General features: G+C 42.0%; 1 protein-coding gene and 1 pseudogene across 1 annotated transcript in view; one reads left to right on the top strand and one right to left on the bottom strand.

The window, feature by feature from the left end:
• Positions 1 to 6139: 6139 nt before the first annotated feature.
• Positions 6140 to 7849, bottom strand: LOC142429388 (cytosolic purine 5'-nucleotidase pseudogene; annotated as a pseudogene).
• Positions 7850 to 13226: 5377 nt separating this feature from the next.
• Positions 13227 to 27709, top strand: part of LOC142435901 (cytochrome P450 2J2-like) — a 38271-nt gene continuing 23788 nt past the window's right edge. Inside the window, exons 1-4 of the mRNA XM_075539951.1 lie at positions 13227 to 13474; positions 21946 to 22108; positions 25232 to 25381; positions 25737 to 25897. Coding sequence (XP_075396066.1) covers positions 13250 to 13474; positions 21946 to 22108; positions 25232 to 25381; positions 25737 to 25897 — 699 coding nt within the window. The 5' untranslated portion in view covers positions 13227 to 13249. The remainder of the gene's footprint in view (positions 13475 to 21945; positions 22109 to 25231; positions 25382 to 25736; positions 25898 to 27709) is intronic.

Below are 27709 nucleotides of genomic sequence, written 5' to 3'. Positions count from 1 at the left end.
TTTTCTAGAATAATGAGAGAGAAAGAGTCAAGGATGAACCCAAGGTTAAGTGTAAGCAAAAAAAAAAAAAAAGATTAAAATAAAGATTGCTTGTTATGCTAAATGTGGAAATGTGGCAACATATGATCCCCATGATGGTTTGTTTTTATCAATCAGCTCTAAGTATCTGTCCATGGATAATGAGATTCATTCACAGACCTCACCAAACATTCTTCAGAAACCAGGAGAAATTAAAATTCTTTGTTTCTGATATAATTGCAAAAACACAAGGAAGATTGGGATCCTGACAAACCGAGAGTCCTTATTGATGTTTACCGTAAGGAAATGACAAAGGTGAGGGAATCAAACTCGTTTTCTTGTTTAATCATTTTATTGGGGCTCGTACGACTCTTATCACAATCCATCCATCCATCCATTGTGTCAAGCACATTTATACAATAGTTGTCATCATTTGCAAAACATTTTCTTTCTACTTGAGTCGTTGGTATCAGCTCCTTGCTTTCCCCCTCCCACCCTCAACCTCCCTCCCTCATGAACCCTTGATAATTTATAAATGATTATTATTTTGTCATGTCTTACACTGACCAATGTCTTACTTCACCCACTTTTCTATTGTCTCTCCACCAGGGAGGGGATTATATGTAGATCATTGTGATTGGTTTCCCCTTTCTCCCACCACCTTTCCCTTACCTTCCTAGTATCCCTACTCTCATTATTGGTCCTGAGGGGTTTATAGTCCCATCTGTCCCTGTTTCCAGCTCTTATCTGTATCAGGGTACATACTCTGGTCTAGCCGGATTTATAAGGTAGAATTGGGATCATGATAGTGGGGAGTGGGGGTTGAAGCATTAAAGAACTAGCGGAAAGTTGTATGTTTCATCAGTGCTATACTTCAGCCTGACTTATGCACCCATTTGTCTTCAGTGATCGTATAAGGGAGGTGAGCACGCAATGATATGATTTTTTGTTCTTTGATGCCTGATACCTGATCCCATGATCACACAGGTTTGTGTCCTTCTTCCATGTGGGCTTTGTTGCTTCTTGGCTAGATGGTGCTTATTTATCTTCAAGCCTTTAAGGCCACAGACACTATATTTTTTGATAATCGGTACCATCAACTTTCTTCACCACATTTGCTTTGCATCCTATTTGTCTTCAACGATTATATCAGGAAGGTGAACATCATGGAATGCCAGTTTAATAGAACAAAGTGTTCTTGCATTGAGGGAGCACTTGAGTGGAGGCCCAATGTTCATCTGCTACCTTAATACTAAACCTATAAATATATGCACATAGATATGTTTCCCCACTGTCATATATAAATATATTTCCATATGTACATGCCTGTATTTAGACCTCTATAAATGCCCTTTACCTCCTAGTTCGTTCCTCTAATTCCTTTTACTTTCCTCTTGTTCCACTATCATGTTCTGCCTTCATTTGGGTTTCAGTAATTACTCTTGGTTACATTCCCCTCGATCAAACCCTACCAGACCTCCTACACCCTCCTCACCATGGATTTTAGATCACTTGCTTCTCCTTTGTCCCTGGATTTGTTAACACCCACTTCCTTTCCCTCACCTCCCTCTCTCCTACATCCCACTGGACCATCAGTCTTTTTGTTTTCTCCTCCATATTGTTTATTCCACCTTATAGCAAATGGAAGTGTTTGTTTTCTTCAAAAAAAAAAAACCCCAAAGTATCTGCTGTAATAAACTATTATAAATTTTGTGATGCTCTGAAGATCAAAAGTGTAATAACCACAAAATGTCAGGCGTCAGTAATGCTGGTTCCTCTGGAGGCTCTGGGGAGATTTTCCAGCAGTAGAAGCGTCCTGCGTTCTTGGGCTCTGAAGCCTTCCTCCATCATCAAAACCGCAGCCTGGCCTCTTCTCCTTTTGAAGCACTGCTTCTTTCCGAGCCAGCGTGTTCTCCTTGGCCCTCTCGCACCCCCTCTTTTACAGCTCTTCATGATAACAATGCATCCGCATTGTTACTCGTGCATAATACCCTCATGGGTAATCTCCCATAATATCCTCATCTGCCTTTACTTTAAATCAAAACACATGGCTTTCCATTCACTTCTGACGCATAGTGATCCCATAGGACAGTGTCGGGTTCCCATAGGGTTCACCGAACTGCAACCTTTTCTGGGGTCACAGACTCTGACTGTCACATTTTCCTCCCTCGACTGCTGGTGCATTCGATCCACCAACTTGTGGCTGGCTGCCAAGTGCTTAACCCCTCAACTACTCTTTCCTTAGTCCCACAGTCACAGGGTCTAGGCCTTAGGGCGTAGACATCTTTGAAATCTTTATTCAACCCAGCATAAGGGGTAAAAAGTGGAGACTCTTACAGAATGAAGGACTTCATAGGTCATGTCCACAGTGGGTCGAGTATTGGGCCGCTAACCACACACACGTTTGACAGTACAGATCTGTCATAACCCCCGTGGGAAAAGATGAAACTGTCTGAATTCATTACGATTAACAATCTGAAGCTGTAATTGGACTGGAGACTCTAGGAATATACAAACCTACTCACCCTATCTTCTGCCGATATATGAAGGAGATGTACACAAAAGGACAACAAATGATTTAGTAATTGTGGGATCTGTGTCCATTTCCCCTAAGGAGCCCTGGTGGCGTAGTGTTTAAGCACTCAGCTGCTAAGCAGATGGCCAGCGGTTAGACTTAACCATTATCCACAGGCAGAAGGTGCGGCAGTCTGCTTCAGTGAAGATTCCAGTCTTTGAACCCCCAGGAGGCAGTTCTAGCCTGGCTTATAGGGCCGATATTTGTTAAAAGCAACTCAATGGGAACAGATTTTTTTTTCTGGTCCCCAGTTGCCTGCTCCTAGTCTCTTCCTCGATAAATGAGCATAAGTAAAACTGAAGTGGCCATAAGAATTCAGTGTCAGGACTTAGTCCCCTCTACCCAATCCCACAGCATCCTCTTAGGAAAGAAGCAGAAAGAACTACAGACTGGATGAATGACCTTTGGTGTAGTGACCTGTCCACTTACTACACATCCCTGAATCAGTCTCTTGCATTTTACTCTTCAGATGAGAATGTTTTCTCCTCCTGGAGTGCGCATGTTGGTGAATTGCTCTCTCACTCCTCCTTTATTTCACCTCGTTGTCCTACCATTAACAGAAGCCTCTCTCCTGCTTAAAGGAAGAGACCGTGTAGCGACCAGATGCGGGACTGCACAGTAAGTGAATGCTGACAGAATGCCACACAGAGGAAGATGATAGCTTCATGAGTGATGGAATTAGCGAGGTTAACCTAGAAAGGAAACGGATCTGCGCTTAACCTAAATGGGCAAAATATTGAAAAGGCATTTCTCAAAAAATACATATGCACATGACCATTAAGCACATGAAAAGATGGTAAACATCATTGCTATTGGGCGAATGCAAACTAAAACCACAATGATATTTCATTTCATGCTCACTATGGTGGCTCGATTTAAAAGACTGGTACTAACACATACTGGTAAGAATTTGACATTTTAGAACCCTCGTACATTGCTGGTAAGAATGAAAATGGTTCCACCTCTTTAGAAACTGTCTTTCAACTCTTCAATAGTTAAATATAGTTACATGTAGACCAGTAATTCTATTCCTAGGCATCGACTTACAGGAGATGTACAAAAACATACTTGAATACACATAGTAGTATTATTTAGAGTAACCGAAAAGTGGGAACAATCCAAATCCCAATCAATGAATAAATATATAGAAAATGTAATATTATCCAGATAATGGAATGTGATTCAGCGTTAGCTAGAACTAAGCACATGTTCCACTAAGAATAGCATAGGACACACGACGGGTAGGAACCCTGGCGGTTCCGCACTGGGCTGCTCACTGCAAAGTCAGCAGTTCCAAACCACCCACTGCTCCCAGGGAGAAAGGCGGGCACTTTCTACTCCCTTAAAGAGTTGTTGTCTTGGAAACTCACAGGAGCTGTTGTACCTTGTCCTATAGGGCCTTTATGTCCCATAGGGCCTTTATGGGTCAGCATCGACTCGATGGCAATCCTATACTATGGCTAGGTCTGGGGGGAAATATGCTAAGGGAAAGAAGACAGGCACAAAACACCACCTAATGCATGATTCCATTGATATGAAATGTCTTGAATGGGCAAACCTATAAAGACAGACTAGCAAGTTGCGTGAGGTTTGGAGTGAGATAAAGGTAAAAATGGGAGACGGCCGCCAAATGAAGCGAAGGTTGTCAGATTAGATAGAGTGACAGCGACACCACTGTGGATCTGCGGATGCACAGCGAACTGTGCATTTTAAAGAGGTGAATCTGTGGTACACCTGAGATAGGCTTCAATAAGGATGTTTGAAGAAGTCATGCAACCATGAAAAGTGGGTGCATTGCCCTTTTCCAAATAAAAAATGAAAGAAAATAAATTCCAGATAATCAAAGGCCAAGATGTATGTCATCACAGCAATAAAAGACTAAGGTCATACTGGGGCCAGGAGCAAACTCTCACGTTTATATTTTATTTAACTTCTGTTTAATTCGCCTGCTATGATTGAAAGTTCATAAGTTTTACATATGTGGATTTGAATGCTATGGAATGAAAGGGTTTTTCATACAGTAAAAGAAGAGGGGGATATTTTTAAATGCCATAAAGTTTATGCTAGCAGAACCAGAATGTATTATTTGGGTAGTTTGTGACATTTTCACTTCTGATTAACATGAAGATTGTTTTTCAGTAATAAGAATCTGACTTAGAAAACATACAGATATATAATAATTTAATTTACATAATGATAATTTCAAAATAAATAAATTTAAAGGCTAATAAAATAAAATATTAAATATTAACAATCAGTTTTTAAAAAACCTTTTTCTAGATACCACGAGTATGATTTCACCAAGATGCTCATAACATTTCATTGCAGATGTATCTTAACAACAAAAATTAGATGAATATTTCAGTATTTCTACCACTAAGAAGAAAAACAAAACCCTTTTAAAAATCCAATAAAATTCACCTGTTGGGCTTGGGCAATCCTGCTCTACTCGGGAACATTGGAATTCTTCCTTCACTTGTTTGTGTTTTCATTGCATTGCTCTGTTGGTCTCTTCAAAAGAACAGTTGATATCAGCAGTGTGTTTCATTCTACTCATAAGCAATGTAATGTATATTTTTAATCACTTTTCTTTTTTTGAAATCATTTTATTAGGGGCTCATACAACTCTTATGGCAATCGATACATACATCAATTGTGTAAAGCACATTTGTACATTCGTTTCCCTCATTCTCAAAACATCCGTTCTGTGCACCCAAGCCCCTGGCATCAGCTCCTTATTTCCCCCTCCTTCCCTGCTCCCCTCTCCCTCATGAAACCTTGATTACTTACAAATTATTATTTTGTCATATGTTTCACTGTCTGACATCTCCTTTCACCCACTTTTCTGTTGTCTGTCCCCCAGGGAGGAGGTCACATGTAGATCTTTGTAATCGTTTCCCCCTTTCCAACCCACCCATCCCCAACCCTTCCGGTATCGCCACTCAGACCATGGCCCTGAAGGGATCATCTGCCCTGGATTCCCTGTGTGTCCAGTTCCTATCTGTAGCAGTGTAATCATTTTTCTTAACAAGGTTATTTATAATAGAAGCATAATTAAGAGTGGAAATGTTTTGCTTTCATGCCAAAGGGCCAATGTTCCCTTTCATCTACCATCTAATAACCTTCTTTATATAACTCATTACTAGCAATTTCCCCATGACATGGTTTAACTGTGAGCCAACTGAATGTAATTATGCAACAGAATGCAAATATGCACCATGGACTCTGCAGGAGTAAAACCTTGGTAATCTGCTTTGTTATTGACTTATTTATTTTTGTAGTTCAGCCTGACTTTACTTTCTTCATTACAATAATGAGCCACCTGCCCAAACTGTAGATGCACAAAACTAAAACAAGTATCTCTCTCTGAAGGCCCTAAAGTTTAAGGCAACTGCCCATTACCTCTGATGCACGCACAAGCACACACACACACACACACACACACACACACACACACACACACACACACACACACACACCAGAACCCAGCCAGGGACAGCCTTTGCTCTCGTGAGCCTGCCAGAACTTGTCTAATGAATGCTGGCATTAGACGCCTTCTTTCTCTTCCTCCTCCTGTTCCTCCTCCTCCTCCTCCTCCTCCTCCTGTTCCTCCTCCTCCTCCTCATTCTCCTCCTCCTCCTCCTCCTCCTCCTCCTCCTCTTCCTCCTCCTCCTCTATGTCATGGAGGTTTGTCATTTCCTAGGGGCCAGTGGGCTTGGTTGACTGATCGACTGGTGCCACTTGTGCTAGGTGTCTCTGAATCCGTGGATGTGCAGCTGTGGGTGGCAAGGGAGGGGGTGGATTCCATCTTGTTGATATCAACATGCGTGTGCTTCACGGTTGATTTCATGAGGCTCGGCAGAGGAAACTGTGTGGGTAGTAGAGCAGGCCCACGGGAGGAGGCAGCATAGAGGTCAGCAAAGCGTGTCACCTGCCTGGCGAAGGGTCTGCCAGCAGTGGCTCTCAAACAGGTTTCCCGTGGTCCTGTAGCACACGTCCATGTCAGGAGTTACTTCCTTAATGTGTCCCTGGATGCACCTAATACCTGGGCGTCCGTTGTGCGGCCTTCAAGGTACTTGTGAAGTTCAGCCAAGAAAATATGCAAACTCTGAAGTTCTTTGAACGGTGAACTCTTTCCATTGCACACATCTGCAGGTCCTGTGCAATTCCAGAATCACCAAGAACGTTCCCCCACCCTGGTCATTTCTTTGATTTTAAAATGCCCCCAAATTGTGACCTCCAATAACAAAACGCCCTTGGCTCTTTGCTCCTGACAGATCACAGGTTATATCAGGTGAGCCTCCTGGGTAGACAAGGACAGGCTGTCAGGGGCTGGTGTGCCATGCTAAGTTTCAACTTGCCAGCTTTAGTATCCTTGGCACATCACTGTACCTTCTCCAAAACAGAGTGGTTTCTGGGCGTCCACCAAAATCAGGTCAAAGTAGGGCTGCCATGGTCAATGGAAGCCCCCAGGCTTGGGCCATAAGGGAAATCAAAAGGATAACTCCTAATTTTAATCTGTGCATTTATAGTCATTGTTATTAGCAAAACACACTTTCCCTACTTCTTTCATCCAGCTCAGAAACAAGACAGATTTTCCATCTCTGACTGGATACTTTCTAAGATGTTCAACTGTTTTGTCCTTAAGGAAACCCTGGCCATACATCTAGTCAACAGCATTGCCTACATCCTAGAACACACTGCATAGGGCATAAAGAAGCCCCCATGTTTCACAGCTGGCATATCGGGATCAATTAATTTTAAGTGACTAGGCAGACCAACGGGTAGCTCTGGCTACCTTGAACAGCATGCTCGGAATGTAAAATCTCCCAGTGTCATCCTGTTGGATACAGTGATTTGGATACTGCTCTCTAGTTGAAGACAAATCTGTGGGCACGGACCAAAAGGTGTCCAGAGGCGTCAATTTAAAGAGAGTTCCAAGTAGTGTGTTAAAAACAAGTCCCCTGGTGGGAAATGTCGAATCATCAGCAAAGTTGAGCAGCTCCAGAGGATAGATAGCCCATAGACACCAATCTCTGCACAGTCTCAAATCCCAGGGACCTGTAACCGGGGTAGTTGGACAGCGCAAGTGTGTTATCCTTATCAAACCCCAAACACTTTATGTTTTCCATGGCTCAGCTGCGGGTCACAAAGACCCAATGATAGGCTTCTCGCCTGTTTTTTCAGGGCATGCTTATTCATGTTAACAGGCATATCTGCTTCATTCTCTATCTGGTCACTCCAGGCAGTTGTCATTTTACCTTAAATGTACATTGAATTTGGTTTCCAAGACGCCTGCTTTTTTATTACAGCCTGGAGAGCCTTAAGATGTTCGCTGTCATGTAGAGATCCTCCGTGAGAATCAGCTCAATAGCACACAACAACCAGTCCCTGCACTGAGACCCTCCTAGACCAGTGGTGCTCAACATGTGGGTCGCGATCCCTTTCACAGGGGTCGCATAAGCCTATTAACATGTATATCTGATGGTCTTAAGGACTGAGACACCGCTCCTCCATCCATCTCCAGGAGAAACAGGCCACAAGCAGATATACCCACATATGAGTACCCGGCATGAAAACTGTTAACCCATGCTACACCATGCTTCTAGACAAAATTGCATTTATCTGTCATTAGAAATAAAGATTTCACAATATAGAATTAAATATTGTTTTTTTATTAATCACTATGCTTTCATTATGGTCAAGTTGTAACAATGACAATACATCCTGCGTATCAGATACTTACATTGCGATTCATAACAGTAGCAAAATTACAGTGATGAAGTAGCAGCAAAAATAATTTTATGGTTGGGGGTCACCTCAACATAAGGAACTGTATTAAAGGGTTGTGGCATAAGGAAGGTTGAGAACTGCTGGTCTCAGGGGAAAATTCTGAAAACAGAAAGAAGAGTGAATGAGAACTGGCAAGCCAGGGAGGAAGTGAGATAGTGCTATTACATTGTGGGGATTACATTCAATGGCATGAAACAAAGCATGGATGAATTGTTGAATAGAAAACTGATTTTCTCTAGAAACCTTCACACAGTCACAATAAAAAGTTAAATACAAATATCTTAATTGATTACTGTATGCTAATAACAAAACTGACAAAAACCTCTGTTCTATGGAGTTTCTGTAGTCTTGAGGGAGAGAAGCAATAGACAAACAATGGAAAACAGTGTGCCAAAAGGTGTAAGAGCTATACAGAAAAGTAAAGCTGAAGCAGGGAGGAGGCCCAATTTTAATTGGCTGGTCAGAAAAAAACCTCACTGAGAAAATAATTTATGAGAAAATACCTGAAAAGATTAGCCCTAAGCCTAAAATTTATTGAACAAAGTAAGTGAGCTTTTATAAATTACGAAATGGGGAGTGTTTCATAAGTGATTAGATCAGCAAAACCAATGGAGAACTCCGGCAAGCTTAGTTGGATAGAGAGGCAAACCAGTTGATGGATTTTACCTTATGATCAAAATAACATTCCAACTCAGTAAGAAGATGATAAATTAATTAGAGATTTCACCTAGTCACCTAGAAAATTAGATTTCTCTGTATTTCTCAAGGTAAAATGCCTATAGCTCAAAATATTTAAGTAAAATTTAAATGATTAAAGAATTCAATGAATATGTGAGGAAACTAGTGTATATTATTGCAGTAGGAATGGTTTTGGATAAGCATAACATGTTCTTGAATCTTAAAAATAGTGACAATAGTACCACATTTCTACATGGGGAAAATAATATAGCTATTGAAATACAAGCAGAAAATACGAACAATGCATAATACAGATAAACATTTACCTCTCCTGGTATATAAAGTATATGCAAATCAATAAGGAAAGAATCGACTAGCTGGTAGGAAAAAAACGGGCAAGACTGTTATTTCTGAGAAAAGGAATATAAATGGCTCTATCAGAAACAGGTAATCCTGCACAGAGGTGGTAAAGCCTTTTGGTAGGGAAATCTGATAATATCTATCAGTATTTAAACAAGAATGCACTTTGACTTCATGGTTCCATCTTTATGAATGACAGATGGACATATTCTATAGACATATAGACATTCACACACGGATTTCAAAAGGCAATTCCTAATACATTCCTTGACTTGGTCACACAAAAGGATAAGTCAAAAGAACTGCTATTGGAGTTCCATTTCATACGTGCAAGGTTTTATCCCAAAGCAATGTGTTTAGCCAGGGGTCTGCAACTAGTGGGCAGGTACAGACAAGTCCTCTCAGCAATACTTGTCTTAGTTTCATTGGATGCTTTCAAAGAAAGGGAGAGAGTAATTTTGAAATCAGAGTTAACATGAAGTTTTAAACAGAAAACTTGGAGAACATCTTCCCAAATCATTAAAGTTTTGCGGCAAGTTTGCAGCATTTTCTGGATGGGTCAAGTCTTTTAAGAAGGCAGGGAAGACATCACAGATGATCCAAGAGAGGATAGACCACCACCTGGACAAAGGGAGAGACTGTTACTGAAGTTCAGAAACAGGTGGAATGGCTACTGGAGTTGAGATCTCACAGGGACCAGCATTTTCAAGGTGACGCAAGCACGTGGCCGCAGCACGTTTGAGGGGATCTGTTAGCCCAAGGTGCTGACCCTTCCACCACTCTCTCAAGAAGCATGGAAGCTAATGAAAACAATTTTATTGACTGACTGTCAACCAGGGACGAGTCTTGAATTTGCCAATATGACCCAGAGAGCAAGGTCCAATGAAAACAGTGACGTCTGACGGGATCTGCAGAGCCAGTTAAATTCACGGCAAAGAGATCAACTCAGAAGATTAGTGGTACCACAGGCTAATCTGGATAGATTTTCTTAAGGGACACTGGATGGAAGATCCTTAAATAAAATTGAATAGGAAGGGAGGATATTATTTAAATTACAAATCAAATTATGCTTTTGCTTGAGTAAAGAAATCCAATGGCTTCTGATCAAACTTATAATAAAAACAAAAACCTTTATTCTGGCTTTCAAACTCACTGTCATGTGACCTCTGTGCTCTTTCTATCATACATTACCTGCCACCTTCTCTCCTCACCCACCCTGCTTTAGGATGCTCCCATCTTAGTTTAGGGCCTTTGAACTTCCTAGTCTTTCTGCATGGACTCCTTCCCCACCCTCTATGCCACTCCCTTACCATACTAACATGTCTGGATTCTTCTTAACATTCCAATGTCAGCTTCTACGTTCCTTACTCATCAAACCTAAAGAAACCACCAGTTATTTTCTCTCCGCACGATGCTATTTCTCTGGAGTACTTATCATAATCTGATGTTTTCCTATTAATATTTATTTGATGGCTTATTTTTATTAAATCATTGTATTAGGGCCACATACAACTCTTATCACAATCCATACATACATCAATTGTGTAAAGCACATTTGTACATTCATTGCCTTCATCATTCTCAAAACATTTGCTCTCCCCGTGATATTTGTTGGCTTATTATCAGCTATCTTTAATCTGCACATAAATTTCTTAATAGCTGGGGTTTTGTTCATTAAATTAAAAGACAATTATTAAAATTAATGACTTCATCTGTAATGAATAGTAATCTACCAATCACTTACAAAGAAATGAAATTAAGAATATGTTTTAAACTATATAAAAATTGTGTCTCTATTTTCTTAATTATGGAGTTAGGGAAAGGTTAACAAAACAAATGTGTTTTCCATGCAACAATTATACACAATTTGTTTCATGTCATTAGTTACACTCCATTCACCCCACTTCCTGTTTCCCATTCCCATACATGCTTCTCTCCTACACATTCTGTGGTTGGAAGGGTTGCCAGCCCCCACCACTAATCATGGGTTCAGTAAGCACAATTGTACGGTTGAGATATATAAATATTATAATAAAGTCATCGAGAGCATAAGAGATAGAAGAGAGGAAATAATGGAGTCGGACACATTTCATAGTAGCATGCTCACCTCCTGGATGGCCATGATCTGACCGGCCAGGTCCATGCACAGCGCACAGCGAAAGCTGAGGCGAGGTGGGGCGGAGACCCGGCAGAAGGCTCAAGGACCCTGTTTATTGCTAACCAAGGGTCATATCTACTTAGGGGGGCGTTATTGCAGGTAACCACACGTCACAGGAAGGGGCAGTACAATAGGCACACACATTATAGGAAGGGGATGTACAATGGGCATAGGTGTAACAGGAAGGGGATGAGCTAAGCGTGTGCACATAGGAATGGGAGGGACTAGGGGTATTCATGTGACAAGAAGGGTGGACCCTAGATTCATGATGGTGGCCTAAGCTTGGTCACTCTTGGGTGGGCTTGATCTCTCTGGGGTCTCCTACAAGGAACCAGACAACTACTATCCTTATCAGAAGGGAGTGGGCCCTACTTGTTGTGGGAGAAACAGTGGTGGCTGCTTGCTCTAGATGACTGATAACCCTTAGGGAGAATAACCCCTGATCTACTCCTGATGACCTATAAGTAAGTGTGTAGTCATTCATTCGCAAGCAGCTAAGTTTGGCACCTTTCTGTGAACTTTGTCTTGGGCCAATGTTGCTCTTTTGATTTCAAAACTTGATGATTGTAAGAGGTGGTTACTCCCTGATGTTATTTTTCACTCTATAGGCCTTTCTATTGTTGAACCACGAGGGTCAGGTCAGCTCCAGGACTAGAAATGAGTAGGGGTAATAGTGTCAGGGCTTCCACCAGTTTCTCTCCAACAGTAAACTTGCTGTTTTGTATGATCCACATTGTTCCCCCACTCGCTCCAGTAATTTCTAACGTAATCCCTGACCACCTCTCTGGCCCTTTCCATTTTAGTCTTTGTACTACCTAGTCTTTCGACATGAATTCTCTCCCACCCTCCACTCTCCAGGTCTGGATCCTTTTTAGTATTCAGCTGGCGCATTGCTCTCCCACTCTGTTCAGGACTTTCTCATGTAATTCATTCTTGAGAGGCTGATAATAGTCACCAGACACCAACTATTTCTGGTTTCAGGGTCATGAAATCTGAGGATCTAGTTTAAAATAAATAAATAAATAAAATAGTGCTTGAAGCTTAGACACTTTTTTTTCAATCTTTAAAACACTTTTCAAATACCCCCTTTGAGGTCTTTCAGACAGCTGAACTCGATCATTCTCCACTTAGGGAGCCTGTGTTGCCTATTCTGTATCTCTGCTTTCTCTCCTGCGAAAGCGGGCTAACAAAAGCATCTCTTGCATCATGTTGCCAGGATGAGATCGCTTACCCAAGGAGGCGAGCGTGCTGCCTGAAATATATGAGGGGGCGCCAAGTTCACGGGCGGGAGCGGGGAATCGCATTATCTTTTAGTCCATTCTTCAGGAACGGTTTGTGTGTGTGACGAATCCTATAGATGCGCTGTCAACAACTGCTGTTGGCGTTACCGTGCAGAGGGCACGGCTCCCGTCACGCGGTGGACTGGTCGCTGAGAAACGAGCTTACGTGTTTGTGGCGCCCAAAGAGAAAGATGAGCTTTCAGGTGGAAGGGGGAAATGCTCACTGCGTCTCCCAGAAGCCAAGCTTGGCGGCGGCCAAGCTCCCAGTGGGCGGTGGGCTGGGAGAGGAGGGGCGCGGCGCGGGGCGGGGCGGGGCGGGCTTGGAGGGGCGGGGCTTGGAACTGGGGGCTCAGCGGGACTGCCACAGGCAGTGACCACGGAAGAGCCATGCACGCCCTGGCCTTGCTGGCACGGGTGGGCTCCCTGGGGGCCGCCATCTGGGCGGGGTTCCATCTCCCGACTCTCCTGCTGGGCGCCCTCGCCTTTCTGCTCTTTGTGGATTTCCAGAAAAGGCGGCACCCGAAAAACTACCCGCCGGGACCCTGGAGCTTGCCTTTCTTTGGTAACTTCTTTCAAATGGACTTCAAACGGGCTCATCTTTCATGTCAGAAGGTAGGAGCGAGCAAAGGTACCTGGTCCTGGCCCTGACCCCCAGGGAGGGGGCATTCCGGGGACACCTATCCTCTTTACCCTATTGCGATAACAGCAAACCATGCCATGGCTTTCCTCTGCAGGATTCAATAATGCATGACAAGGGCCCCTCAGAACTTACAGGCAGTATGCATGATGATGGGGATTTGGGGCAGTTACAGAAACAGCAACGACGCAAAACAAATAATAATAATAATTTGAAAAACCCAACTGCCATCGAGTTGATTCTGACTGGTAGTGTCTGTGTGCCAGGTTTCTGGGGCTGGAAACCTTTGCAGTGGCTGATAGCCTCAACTTTCTCACATGTGGGTTTAACACGGAGCCTGCTGTCAGCAGTCAAATACTTCCCTGGCAGGGCCACCTGGGCTGCTGGCGGGAAGCTGACAGGTTTCAAAATGGGCACGAGACCATTCTTTGGACTGGAGTGTCTTTTTTCAGCCACACTGGTAGGCATAACTCTGGTGCTCAACCTCGCTGTCTCATAGCCCCTTGCCTCTGCCTCCAAGGGCCAGGAAACGTGCCTGTTGCCCTGCCCCCTAATTTCAGCTCTGCCTCTCGGTGTGTCTCATGGGGCCTATGTTACTTCTGCTCTTTCTCATGTGCTTAATGCCGTGGCTTCTGGTACCTACGCTGCCTGGGCCTCCATTCACAGAGATCTCACCTGTGCTCTGAGGTGGTTCTTTTTTAATGGCCACAGGACTCTTCCTTCTCCTGCTTTAGAGATGGCTGATTTACATAAGCCATGGAAGAGCGAAACTGATGGTTCACTATGAGGGTTTTGCACACCCTATTTGCATGATCCCATTCAATCCGTTGGTGCGAGTTACATGGACAGAAGAGCCATATTTAAGCAATTTCACTTGCCCCATAGATAGAGATTGGTGTACACCCCTGAGATTGTGGTCCTCACACACCATTTGGGCTGAGATTGAATCCCTCTCCAGGTCTCAATTTTCAACAAGTGTAGATAGCTCTAGAAGCAGAACAATGAAACGAATCAGATAAGCATACCTTAGAATAATCAATGAACTGAGACTAAGAGGATCAAATTCAGAAGGGTTAAAACAGGACAAATCCGAAATAGGAAATAAAGGGAGGAAGTAGGATAAGTGATGTGACACTGGGAGATTGCAATGAATGAGATACAACAAAACATGTATGCATTGTTGAATGCAATGTACATGACATGCGATGTAAATCTCCACCCAATTCACAATACATAGCTCTAAAAGTAAATTTATGTAAAAGAAGTTTGGCATGTAGTAGAGTGAACTGGTGAGAAGAGAATGTTTTAAATTATGGGGAAATCGTACGAGCTAAAACATAATGAGAAGACCATGAAGAACCTGTTTTTTTTGTGGGGGGGTGAGATGTGAAAAATGTTCTCTATATGACTTATTATACTTATATATGTTTAAGATAACATATTAGACTAAAGTTGGAGAAGAGTGGACAAGCTAAATTAATGATTCAGTAGGATCTGAATAAATCTCAAAGACTTGTACTTAAAGTTGCTACACTGCTGAACACATAATTGGGACTCTTTAAACATCACTTATCTGTTAGTGTTTCCTGTTGTGATGCCTGCAGGAGGCTGTGCCATTGATATTTCCAATACTAGCAGGGTCATCCATATTGAACAGGTTTCCATGGAGCCTCCACACTAATAAAGCTTTACAAAGAAGCAATACGCTGTCCACTTCTGAGGGAATAGACACTAGAAAACGTAAGAATCGAAGCAACAAAGGAAGGGACTAGCCAGGGCACAGTACAGCACTGGCGAAACAAACAATATTCCTCTGGTTGCTCATCCCCAATATCATGACCCCAGTTCTGCCTTACAAATCTGTCTAGACTGGAGCATGTACTGGTACAGACAAGAGCTCTTGACACATGGCATCCCAGACAGATTAACCCCTCAGGAACAGAAATACAAAGAGGGTGGGGGAAAGATGAAGTGGAAAGGGGGAAAAATGGGGGAGCTGATCACAATTATGGACGGTAACACCCCACTCCCTCCCCAAAGGAGAGGAACAACAGAAATCTGGGTAATTTATAATGCATCAAGGATTCACAAGGTTTGGAGGGCGGGGGAAGGAGGGGGAAAAAAGAAGAGGTAAAATCGAGGGCTCAAACAGAAAGAAAAATGTTCACAAAATGATGATGGCAACATAAGTACAAAAGTGCTTGATACAATTGATGTACGGATTGTTATAAGAGCTGTGAGAGCCCCCAATAAAATGATTTAAAATTGAAAGAAAAAAAAAAACAGGATCAACCTCAGGTTGGAAGGCACTTAAGATCTCATAGGGGAAGAGCTGCTTTGATTTCAGTGATGTGGATGCAGTAATGCTTCCAGGACCTTCATTATCTGACGAAGCACGACTCGCAATGAGAAGGAACAGCGGAAACATCTATTAATAACCAGAACACGGACTGTACAAAGTATGAACCTAGGAAAAATGGAAAGCTTCAAAATGAAATGAAACACAAATTGATTGATCTTCTAGGCACCAGTAGTGAGCTGAAATGGACTCGTATTGGCCATTTTGAGTAAGTAATCGTATGCGTTACTATACCAGGAGTGACAAATTTGAAAAGAATGTCATGGCATTCATTGTCAAAGGAACATTTCGAGTTCTACTTTGAAGGACAACACTGTCTGTGATAATATAATATCTGTACACTTACAAGTGAATCCAGTTAATACAATTATTATATAAATTTGCCCACCAACCACTAAAACTAGTGATGAAAAAATCAAAGAATTCTACCAGCTTCTTCAGTCTGAAATTAATAAATCATGCAATCAAGATGCGCTTGTGATTATTGGTGATTGGAACAAAAAAATCAGCAACAAAGAATAAGGATCAATAGCTGAAAATAACAGTGGATATAATTTTGCTAGATCAATGACTTATTGATTGCAAGTGCCTTTTCTTTAAAATCATTTTACTGGGGCTCGTACAAGTCTTATCACAATCTATACTTAAATCCATCGTGTCAAGCACATTTGTACACTTCTTACCATCATCCTGAGGGAAGGAGGGTGGTGAAAGAAGGGGAGAAAATGAGGAGCTGATACCAAGGGCACAAGTAGAAAGAAAATGTTTTGAGAATGATGAGGGCAGGTGCCTCTTTTCAATAATAAAATACCACTATATATGTGACCTTTGCCATATAGAATTAACAGGGCTTAAATTGACTACACCTGTGAGAAAGATGCTAGTGAAGCTCAGTTTCAACAGCTAGGCAAAGCGAGGAGTTGGCATTATGAAAATTGGAGAAAAGATGGGAGCTGTCAGATATTTTATCTTGAGTTGATCCCCAGTCAATACTCATGGAATCAGCAGTCAAGAAATCAGATGATGTACTGCACTGGGCTGTGTTGGAAAGCAAGGGTGTTACTTTGAGGAGCACAGCGCATCTGACACAAGCACCTCACAGACATGTGAAGTTAGGACGACTGAATAAGGAAGGTTGATGAAGAATCAGTGTGTTTTAATTGTGGTACTGGTGAAGGCTGTTGAAAATATCAAGGACTTCCAGAAGAACAAACCAATCTATCTTGCACAAAGTACAACCCAAATGATCCTTAGAAGAGAAGATGATGAGCTTTTGTCTCCCATACTTTGGATATGATATCAGGAAAGACTGACTCTCCTCCACACCCCCTCCAAAACAAAACAGAAATGCCTCGATGCCATTTAATAAATAGTGACACGTAGCAACACTATAGGTGGACAAGGTATAACTGTCCCTGTGGGCTTCTTTCTCCCATTAAGTATCTGGTGGTTTCAAACTGCCGACCTCATGAATCACAGATCAATATATAACCACTACATCACCAAGGAACTCCAGGAGAGACCAGTTCATGAAAAAGGATATCATGCCTGGTCAAATAGCAGGTCAATTAAAAAGAAGACTTGAAATGAATTGACAGTGCCGGCAACAACGAGCTCAAACATAACAGCAATTGAGAGGATGGTGTAGGAATGGGCAGTATTTTTTTCTTCTTCTGCTGCTGTACCTGGTGTTGTCGAGTTGCAAATGACGTGATGGCACCTAAAAGCAACAGTTTTTCCATAATGTCTCCTGTCAAGGTTACAGGTCTACCTTCAACCCTGGATCCTTGATTTTTATATATATATATATATATATATATATATATATATATATATATATATATATCCTCTTGAAAGCATTGAAAGTTGACAAATTCTTTTTGGTACAGTGACTGTGTATGATGCCATCATCTTGTGATATTTTCTCCCTTGTTCAACAGAATCTTTCTATATTAAAACTTGAGGTGTGAATTTTTCTTCATGTCTTTCAAGTTGAGATATGTCAAGCATGCACTTTTAATTCAAAATCTTTGCATATTTCATTAAATACTTTAGATTGTCTTCTTGAGCTGTACTTCGACATTTTCTGTTCAGCTCTTTTTCCTCATAATTTCTTCCATTTATTTTGCTACTCGACTATCAAGAGCTTCGTTTCATTGTGCTCATTGTTGTTGTTGTTCGGTACCATCAAGTTGGTTCCAACCCATAACAACCCTCTGCACAACTGAATGAAACACTGCATGGTCCTGCATCATCCTAACAAATGTTCCTGTGCTTTAACCCGTTGTTGCATACATGGTGTCAATCTGTTTCTTGAAGGCTGTGTTAGTCTGGGTAGCCTAGAGAAACAAATTTACAGAGACACTCATATTTGTATAAGAAAAAACATACTATACAACAGCAATTGAATATTGAGAAAACATCCCAGCCAGTCCAGATTAAGTCCATAAATCCGATATTAGCCTTTATCTCTGATATCAATCTATTAAGTCCTCTCCAGAGTCATGAAACACATACAATGATGCCAAAGGCAGGAAGATAACTGGCCGGTGGGTGGGAAGTCTTGTGGGTACAGGGGCATTGTAAGCATCTCGGCGCCAACAGGGGTCTCCACATGGCTCCTCCAGCTCAGGGCATAGCTCCATGTGTCTGGTCAGCTGCAATGTTTCCAAGGGAGTGAGCGTGTGTCCCACCTCCAGTGAGCTATTTATCTCCTTAGCGCCTCCAAATGAGGTCAACAAACTACCACCTATTGACAAGCTAAACCCAACCCCTTCACTCTTCCATCTCAAATTAACAAAGGATTATGTAACTATCACAAGGGCTTTCCTCTTTTTCACTCCCTCTCCACTTCACCAAGTATGATGTTCTCCAGGGACTGGTCACTCCTGACAATATGTTCAAAATATGCAAGATGAAGTCTTGCTATCTCTGACTCTAAGGGCCATTAGGGCGCAACTTCTTCCAAGACAGATTTGTTTGTCCCTTAAGCAGTTAATGTTATTTTAATATTCTCCAGCACAATTCAAACTCATCGATTCTTCTTCACTCTTCCTTATTCAGTGTCCAGCTTTCACATGCATATGAGGTGATGGAAAATAGCATGGCTTAGGTCAGGTGCACTATAGTCCTCAGAGTAACACTCTTGCTGTTAAATATTCTAAAGAGATCTTGTGCAATAGATTTACCTAATGCAACACATCTTCTGATCTCATAACTGCTGCTTCCATGAGCATTGATTGTGGATCCAAGCAAGACTAAATCCTTGACAACTTCAACCGTTTCTCTGTTTATCATGATGTTAACTATTGGTCCATGTGGTAGTCATATAATCTGTTGTCAATTTGAGAGGATTGAGTGAAGGGGTGGAGTTATCCTGCCCGTCAGGTCGCCTCTTGATGATTTCATTTGGAGGCACTAGGAGATAAATAGCGCACTGTAGGCAGGACATAGGCTCACTCTCTGGGAGACACTGCAGCTGACAAGACACAAGGACCTAGACTAGTGCCCTGAGCTGGAGGAGCCATGTGGAGACCCCTGTTGATGCTGAGATGCTTACAATCCCACTGGACCCACAAGACTTCTCACCCACTGGCCTGTGATCTTCCTGCATCTGGTGTCATTACATGTGTTTCACAAATCTGAAGAAGACTTTCTACTGGCTAATATTGAATGTCTGGACTTGATCTGGACTGGGTTGGAATTTTTTCTTAATGAACAATTACTCTTTATATAAACCTCTTTCTTAAATACATATGAAAGCCTATGAATTTGTTTCTCTGGGCTACCCAGACTAACAGTGCATTTGTGAGAATTTTGGTCTTCTTTACATTGAGTTATAATCCATATTGAAGGCTGCAACCCTTGATCTTAATCATCAAGTGCTTCAAGTCCTCCCCACTTTTATTGAGCAAGGTTGCATCATCTGCATAATGCAGGTGGTTAATTAGTCTTCCTTAAATCCTGATGCCATATTCTTTTTCATAAGCCAGCTTCTCTGATTATTTGCTCAGCATACAGGTTGAACAAATATGGCTAGAGGAAACAACTCTGATGCACACCTGTCCTGATTTTAAACCATGTAGTATCCCCTTGTTCTGTTCCCAAAAGTGCTTTGGAATAAATGTACAAGTTCCTCATGAGCACAGTAAAGCATTCTGCAATTCCCACTCTCAGGGTGATCCATAATTTGCTGTAGTCCAAATTATGCCTTTGCATAGGCTGTGAAGACAAACACATTTCTGGTATTCTTTACTCTGAGTGAAGAGTCATCTGACATTAACAATGAGTGATAAATATTCCTTGTTGCACATCTGAATCCAACGTGAACGCAGTTGCCTCTCAATATGCTGTGGCAATCATAGAATGATCTATAGATAAGTTGCCTCATAATCCCCATTCTAAGAAATGAGGAACATCATTTCCACGGTAGCATGGTCATGCCATTACATGAGACCACAGGTGAAGCCCAAAAGCAGTAATCTGACTCTGGACATGCGTGCCTTCCTCCCTCACGTGTCTGTGTGCTATTCCTCTACTGCAGTGAATGCCCTGCACAGAGAGGTTTTCTGTCCTCAGATACAGGGGGGGGGTGGGGGGTGGAACAGGACCCAGTGCCTCTCTTATTGTTGTTCTCAATCTTCCTCACAGAAACTTGGACGGTGGAATAAGCACCAGCTCTCCCTTTGTAGTCAGAAAACTGAGGTTCAAAATATTGTGAAACAAATTGCCTAACAACCTACAACAAATGAACCACAGAGTCACATAGAACTCAAAACTAGTATACTTCTCTCCATATTCCTCTCACCTGATCCCAGCCATAAACACTAGGACTTATGCCAGTCCATAAGACAGCCCCTGTTGTTAAGTGCCATGAAGACATAGCAACGACATGTATGACAAAACAAATATTTTCTGGTTCAGCACCAGCCTTTCAACTATTCCTTTGTTTAATACCAGGCTGCGTCACTGTCCGTCCATGTCCTTTACAATCATCCTCTTTTTCGCTGATCTTCCAATTTACAAGGTTAGTATTCCTCTTAGGGGTTCAATTCCTTTTTATAACATGACTAAAGTATGTGAGAAGAATTTCCCCACTGTTGCTTCTCAGGGGCAATATGTTTCGGTATTCTGTTTTCACTGTTCAGCTTCCACATGCATGTGGAAGCAATTGGAAATGTTGTGGCTTCTACTTAGTGCACCTTATTAAAACATCCTTGCTTCTTCACATTTTGAAGATCTTTTGCAGCAGGTGTGGCCTATAAAGTACATGATTTCGTCTTCTGACTGCTGCTTCCATGGGCATTGGCTGTGGATGACAAGGGAATCCTTGGCAACCTCAATCTTCTCTTCATGCATCATGTTCTTTGTCAGTCTAATTGAAAAGAGCCGTGTTGTCTTTATGTCGGGGTGTAAGCCATATTGAATGCAGTAGTCTTTGCCTTTCCTAAGTCAGCCTTCAACTTTCCACGATCTATTACAAATCAAGGAATTTTTCTTCTAGTTAAACAGATCTCTCTATTTACTATAAATTTATATTCGTGAAACTAGGCTTACAGCTACCTTAACTTTCTTTGCTGGGTCTAATATGCTGAATTATGTGCCTCCTTTCACTGGAATTTGGATAGTTGCTCATTTCTCACAATTATGTACAAAGTGCCTTGTCTAGAAATATGGAGTGTGTGTCCTCGCTCATTCATGCTGTTGACACTGTTACTGAATGTTTTAGAAAGAGATTCCTAATCCTGTAATGAATTAAATTTGAGCCTATTGGCGAAGATTGGGGAAAAAGAGACAGAAACTCTTCTGTCAGGCCACAAGTGAGCTGTTTTTCTGTTTGTTTGTTTGTTTTTCACAATAGAAGATGCTATAGACATCAATATTTGAAGTCTGTGTTTTCCAAAGTGTGAAATGAAGGCACAAAGAGGCACAAGGGTTTGCTGCTGTGGTGCATTCATTGCATTGTCCCTGATCTGTCTGAGGTACTTAGCTGCACACAGACCCAGCTGCTGTCAGTGAAATCTCTTGCACCCACACTCCTCCTCCCTCGGTACCTATGTGCTTATTGAACTGTGCCTATTGTTTCAGTTTATGAAGCAATATGGAAACCTCTTCAGGATGGATTTGGGATATGTTCCTTGCGTCATTGTAAGCGGATTGCCTTTAATCAAAGAAGCCCTTGCCCACAAGGACCAAACCATTGTGAACCGCCCCATGACTCCGCTCCGAGAACACATGTTTAGCAAAAACGGTAAGATTCTTGCCTCATGGAAGATTTGTCTGCTTGCTGGTAGTAGAGGCTGTGAAATGTATCTTTGTGGCTACAGTTCTCTGACACTCCCAGAGAACAAACTCTTCATTGAACCACTGCCATTAGAGGAAGCTGCGTGGCCATGGGTCTACATTTATGTCGTCGCTCTGTCTGAGGAGGGGCCACTGTCAGTCCTGATGGCAGGGATTTGGGAGAAGCTGCACCCCATACAGAAACACTAGCTGTTTTGATAACCAAGTAAATCCATCTCACTGTGAGCTCACAGGAAGAGGCAGCACATTCTCGTATTCTACTTGCCTGTTTCCAAGGGATGTGGCTCTACCATGCATCAACTTCCCCTTTCTTGTCTCTAGCTCCCTGTGCTTTATTATTACGGCCATGGCAAATGGAATCTCAAGTCTTCTAGTCTGTCACCACCCCAGACACATTAGGACAGGCTGACATGAGTAATTTTAATTACTATCTAACAAATTTAAACATTTAAAACTTGAAATGAAACGCTCCAATCTATGACTCTAGCAAAACAGCATTTGTTTTTTCAGGTGCTGTGTCAGTCCGGGTAGACTACAGAAACAACATAGAAATTCATGTGTGTGTAAGAGAGAGCTGTAGATAAAGGGTAATTGTACATTAAGAAAGCATCCCAACACAGTCCAGTCCAAGCCCATAAGTCCGCTATTTGCCCATATGTCTGATACCGATCTATAAAGTCTTTTTCAGAGTCACAAAGCACATACAATGAGGCCGAATGCAGGACAATCACAGGCCAGTGGGTAGAAAGTCTTTGGATCCAGTGGTGTTGTAAGCATCTCAGGGCTGGCAGGGGGCTCCACGTGGCTTCTCCAGTTCCAAGGGCAGCATCAGGGTAGGTACACGTGGCTTCTCCTCAGGAATGTCTCTCAGGGAGTCCGCCTTGTCAGTGGAGAGTCTCCAAGGGAGTGAGTAGTGTGAGATGATGTCTCCCACTTCCAAGGAGGAAAATGGGAATTCCCAGAACTCTCAGGAGAAGGCCATGCCCACAGAGAGGTCTTACTGGTTCTATCTTGATTGACAGGCCAGACTCTACCCCTTCACTCATAATCCTTTCAAATTGACACCAGATTATGTAACTACCACGGGAGCTTTCCAATTCCTCTCTGAAATATTTCATCCATTCACTCCATGTCGATCCAGGGTTTTCATAAATTACCTGCCACATGAAGTGTGGTGCTGCGCATAAGAGATAAAGCAGGGAGTAAAATAAACAAAATACCCGTTCTTATGTAATGTATATGCTACTCAGAGACACATACCACCAATTAGTTTTAAGTTAACGTCCTTCATGTTATGAAGTTAAGTGCAATCCATATCTAAGCCAGCATCTAAATTTAGGCTAAGCTCAAACTAAGGAATTGCCTGTTTAATACAGAGAAGAGAGCGGCGAAACCATGCAAGGAGTCGAGCCTCAGACATGGGAAGAAGAGCGGCGACCTTGCAAACTTGAAAGACCACCAATGGCGAGAGCACAGAGATTAAGTGAGCTTCATAAACGGAGGCTGCCAGGCCTGGCCAGCAGTCACCCACACCTGCTCTTGCTGAGAACTTCCCTTTGGAGGCTGATAACTACAGAAGTGTGGGATGGACTTGAGTAGAGGAGGGATCATCGCATCTACAGCGTGCGTGTGTAGTGCCCTTGAGGTTGCAGAGTGCAAGATGGAAGGAAGGGCAGAAGAGCACACGCAGACAAGGGCACTTAAAAGCTTATTGTAGCGCTGTAGACAGTGCTAGGCTGTGTTAGGGAAGCTGCAGAAATGGCAGTGGGTCAGACCATCAGGGTGGCACTAAGGATGCCTGAATGTAAGGTACTCGGGATATCAATCCAATACTATATGATAAACTAGATGATTGGAGGTCAGTGAGGGTGAGGAGGATGTCTGATTGGAGAGATGATGAAAATAGGAAATATGTGGATAAGGACAAGGTATTTGGTTTGGTTTGGTTTGGTTTGGTTTGGTGGGAAGTTGTATAAAGAAAGTCAGGAATTTGGTCCTGGATATTGAGATTCTAAAGTGCCTTTCGGTTGGCAAAGTCATGCAAGCTGTTTTATATATTAGTCTGAAGGCCAGGGAAAGAAATGTCAACTATCACTAGTACAATATGTTATTTAGCATTTTAAAAGTTGTTGAAATTCCTAAAATGGATTATAGACTGAGCAAAGGAGTGTCAATAAAAGATAAGAAACAAAGGAAGTTACTATCAGATAATCAGGAGGGAAATCTCGGAGGCTTTTGCCCAAAGAACCAGTGGAAGATAATTTTAAGACGGGAAGTATCAGCTCAAAGATCAAATAAGTTTGAAAGTATCACTGAATCTGACAACGGGAGCTGACTATGTCATTGGATGAAGGAGACGGTAGAAGACAAATCCAGATGAATGGAAGTATCGTGGGAGGGAAGAATGACAAAGCAGTGTAGCATTCATTACCTGCGATATGCAACAACTGAGAAAACCTTGAGTCTCTAACTTCCCCTTCACTGCCCTTCTTCTTAATGTATGGCATTCTTCTGCTGTTTTCCTTCTTTCCTTGTGCTATTTTCATGAGTCATTCCCTTATCTTTCAAAACCTGGCTTAGGTAGAAGCTCTCCTATACAATCTTCATTCTCTCCTTAAGAACATGGGCTTTGCCGTATCTATAAGTGTGTTACTGGTATTTAACAAAATATAAGCATATATACATATATATATTGACTTTCTGACTAATATTCAGAGCTTTTGAATCTCGTAGGCCTGAATGTGAAGGCCTGTTCAGCTCCTATGTGACCTTGCAAACTTTGCTCAGTCCTCTGTTCCTTGGTTTCTTATCAGTAAAACATAAAATAATTATTCCTATTACCTACAGTTTCTATGTGCACACAGTGCATGGCATGTGAAAAGCACTCAGTAAAGTGCCTGGTATAGTGAACATGTAGTAAACGCTGACAAGGAAATCCATTGCTCTGAGATTCTTTTTCTGAGTAGGTTTTAAGGGCTTAATGCCCTTCTCCTGCCTTTCATTCCACATAATCTGTGAGATATTAACCTTATAGAAACAGAATGCGCAATACTGACTGTCTTTGTCCCAGGGTTGATCATGTCCAGTGGCCAGGTATGGAAGGAGCAAAGGAGGTTTGCCCTGACCACACTGAGGAACTTCGGTTTAGGGAAGAAGAACTTAGAAGAACGCATTCAGGAGGAGGCTCGCTGCCTTTGCGAGGCAATAGAAGAGGAGAAAGGTGAGTCTTTCATAGGAGAGGCCTCAGAGTTTATCTCATTCAATTGTTGAATGTGCCTAAGTATATCTCCTGTGCTGAGCCCTGGGCTAGGCACTGAAGCTGCCATAATGAAACACTAACCGTGAATCCTGCCCACGTGGAATTTATTGCAGAAAGACTGGCATTGCACACATTAGTGAATTTAAACCCTGACCATCGATTTGACTCCCCAAGCATTGCCTGAGTTCTTGCAATGTGATAGATCCTGTGCAGGGGACTGTCTCCAGTACCTCACATGCTGTGTGTGATAGAGTAGACTCTCCTTAGAAGCACCCTCATTCTGAAAGAATCCATGTCTTCCTTCCTCTGCCTCCAGGACAGCCTTTTAACCCGCACTTCAAGATCACCAACGCAGTGTCTAATGTCATTTGCTCCATTACCTTTGGGGAGCGCTTTGCGTACCAGGATGCTCAGTTTCAGGAGCTGCTGAGGCTGCTGGATGAAGTCACATACCTAGAAGGTCAAAAATTCTGCCAGGTAAGCAGTGCTCTTCTCAATCTTGGTTCAGGATATCAGGGCTGGAGCCAGGTACAGATTAGTTCTGATTGATTTATTAAGTTTAAAAATAGAAGTTTTTTAATTAACTTAAACAAAAATTAACATAAATCAATCTCTTGACATTATTATTTTCATGAACATTCCATTTTTGTACAAAGAAAACGTCTAGAACTGGTGTAATTTACAAAATTTTATACTGAACTTTTGTTGTGCTTTTTAAAGAGATCAATATTGTCATTGCCTTTGAGACTTAATTCTCTATGCCTCTTGTTGATTCCATCGACTTTCCTTCTTCGGAGGTTCTCTTATGTGTCTGGCTGCTTGTTCAGCAGGTTGTTTCCTGATCAATCTCTTAGTAAATACTGATTAACAATCTGTTATATGAGTATACCTCCACTTGTTAGTCTGTTTTCTAACAGTACAACTCTGGGTTATTTCTAGTCCATATGTGTAATAAATAAAGTTACCATGAACATTCCTGAACAAGTGTCTTTGTGGTTAGCCAATCATTGCTTTTGTTATTGTGTTAGTCCAGGTAGACTAGAGAAACAAATCCATAAAAAACTCATATGTGTATAAGAGAGAGTTTTATATAAAGGGTAATGATACATTAAGAAAGCACCCCAGCCCAGTCCAGTGCAAGCCCATATTTCTGCCATTCACCCATAAGTCCGATACCAATCTATAAAGTCCTTTTCAGACTCACAACGCACATGCAATGATGCCGAATGCAGGATGGTGACAGGTCAGTGGGTAGAAAGTCTTTGGATCCCATGGTGTTGTAAGCATCTCAGCTCTGGCAGAGTCTCTATGTGGTTTCACCAGTTCTAGAGGTCTGGTTGCATCAGGGAAGATCCATGTGGCTTCTCCAGCTCAGGGCACGGGCGTGGTTCCATGTGTCTTGTCAGCTGCAGTGTCTCCCAGGGAGTCAATAGAGATCTCAAGCAGCAAGTGTCTCAAGACCTCCTCACTTTTGGCAAGCAAGGTTGTATCCTCTGCACACCTATCCTGATGCCACTCTTCTTCCTGAAAGTCAGCGTCCCTGAGGATTTCCTGAGCATCCAGATTGAATGGTTAGAAGATACAACCCTCTGGTGTGAAGGCCATTTTCTCCTTTACCCTAGTGGTGACATGAAATATTTATCTTATGACAGCGACTAATTTTGATGAGGCTGATATTTTTCAAATGTATCCATATCATGAGGTGTTTGACAGCCTCATAACTTACCGTGTGGATGTACTAGAGTTCGTTCATCTATTTCTCCACAAACAGGCTTCTTTTGTTTCCATCTTTCTGCTTTATAAAAACTGGTGTGAAAAGCATGACTGTGCATATGTTGGTGTTAGTGTTTTGTCCTTGATTTCTGTAAGTTATTTATCAAGTTGAGGGATTGCAGGCTCATAGAGATTTACATTTGCACATGAATTTATTGAAGAAAGTGCCATGCTATTTCCCATAGGGGTTGTATAATTCTGCACTCTCACCAACAATGTATGAACATGCCAATCTCTCATCCTCTCTTCATCATTATTTTAACTTGTTTTTCTCTTATGGCTAATGAGCTAATATATTTCTCCATATGACTATTGGCTGCCTAGATGTTTTCTTTAGTGTGTTGTCTATTCACATCTAGGGTTCAATTTTTGATTGAGTTATTTTTATTCTTAATGTGTTGTAGTTTTCTTTAGATTTTTGAAATTAGCTCTGTATCTGCCAAATATTTTGCCAAATATTTTTTCCTAATCTGAGTTCTTTTTTGGTAGTGTGTTTATGACGTGTATTGGAGCTCT

The sequence above is a fragment of the Tenrec ecaudatus genome, chromosome 1 (genome assembly GCF_050624435.1).
Source record: "Tenrec ecaudatus isolate mTenEca1 chromosome 1, mTenEca1.hap1, whole genome shotgun sequence".
In the NCBI taxonomy this organism is placed as follows: Eukaryota; Metazoa; Chordata; class Mammalia; order Afrosoricida; family Tenrecidae; genus Tenrec; species Tenrec ecaudatus.
This window is presented reverse-complemented; position numbering and strand designations above follow the sequence as displayed.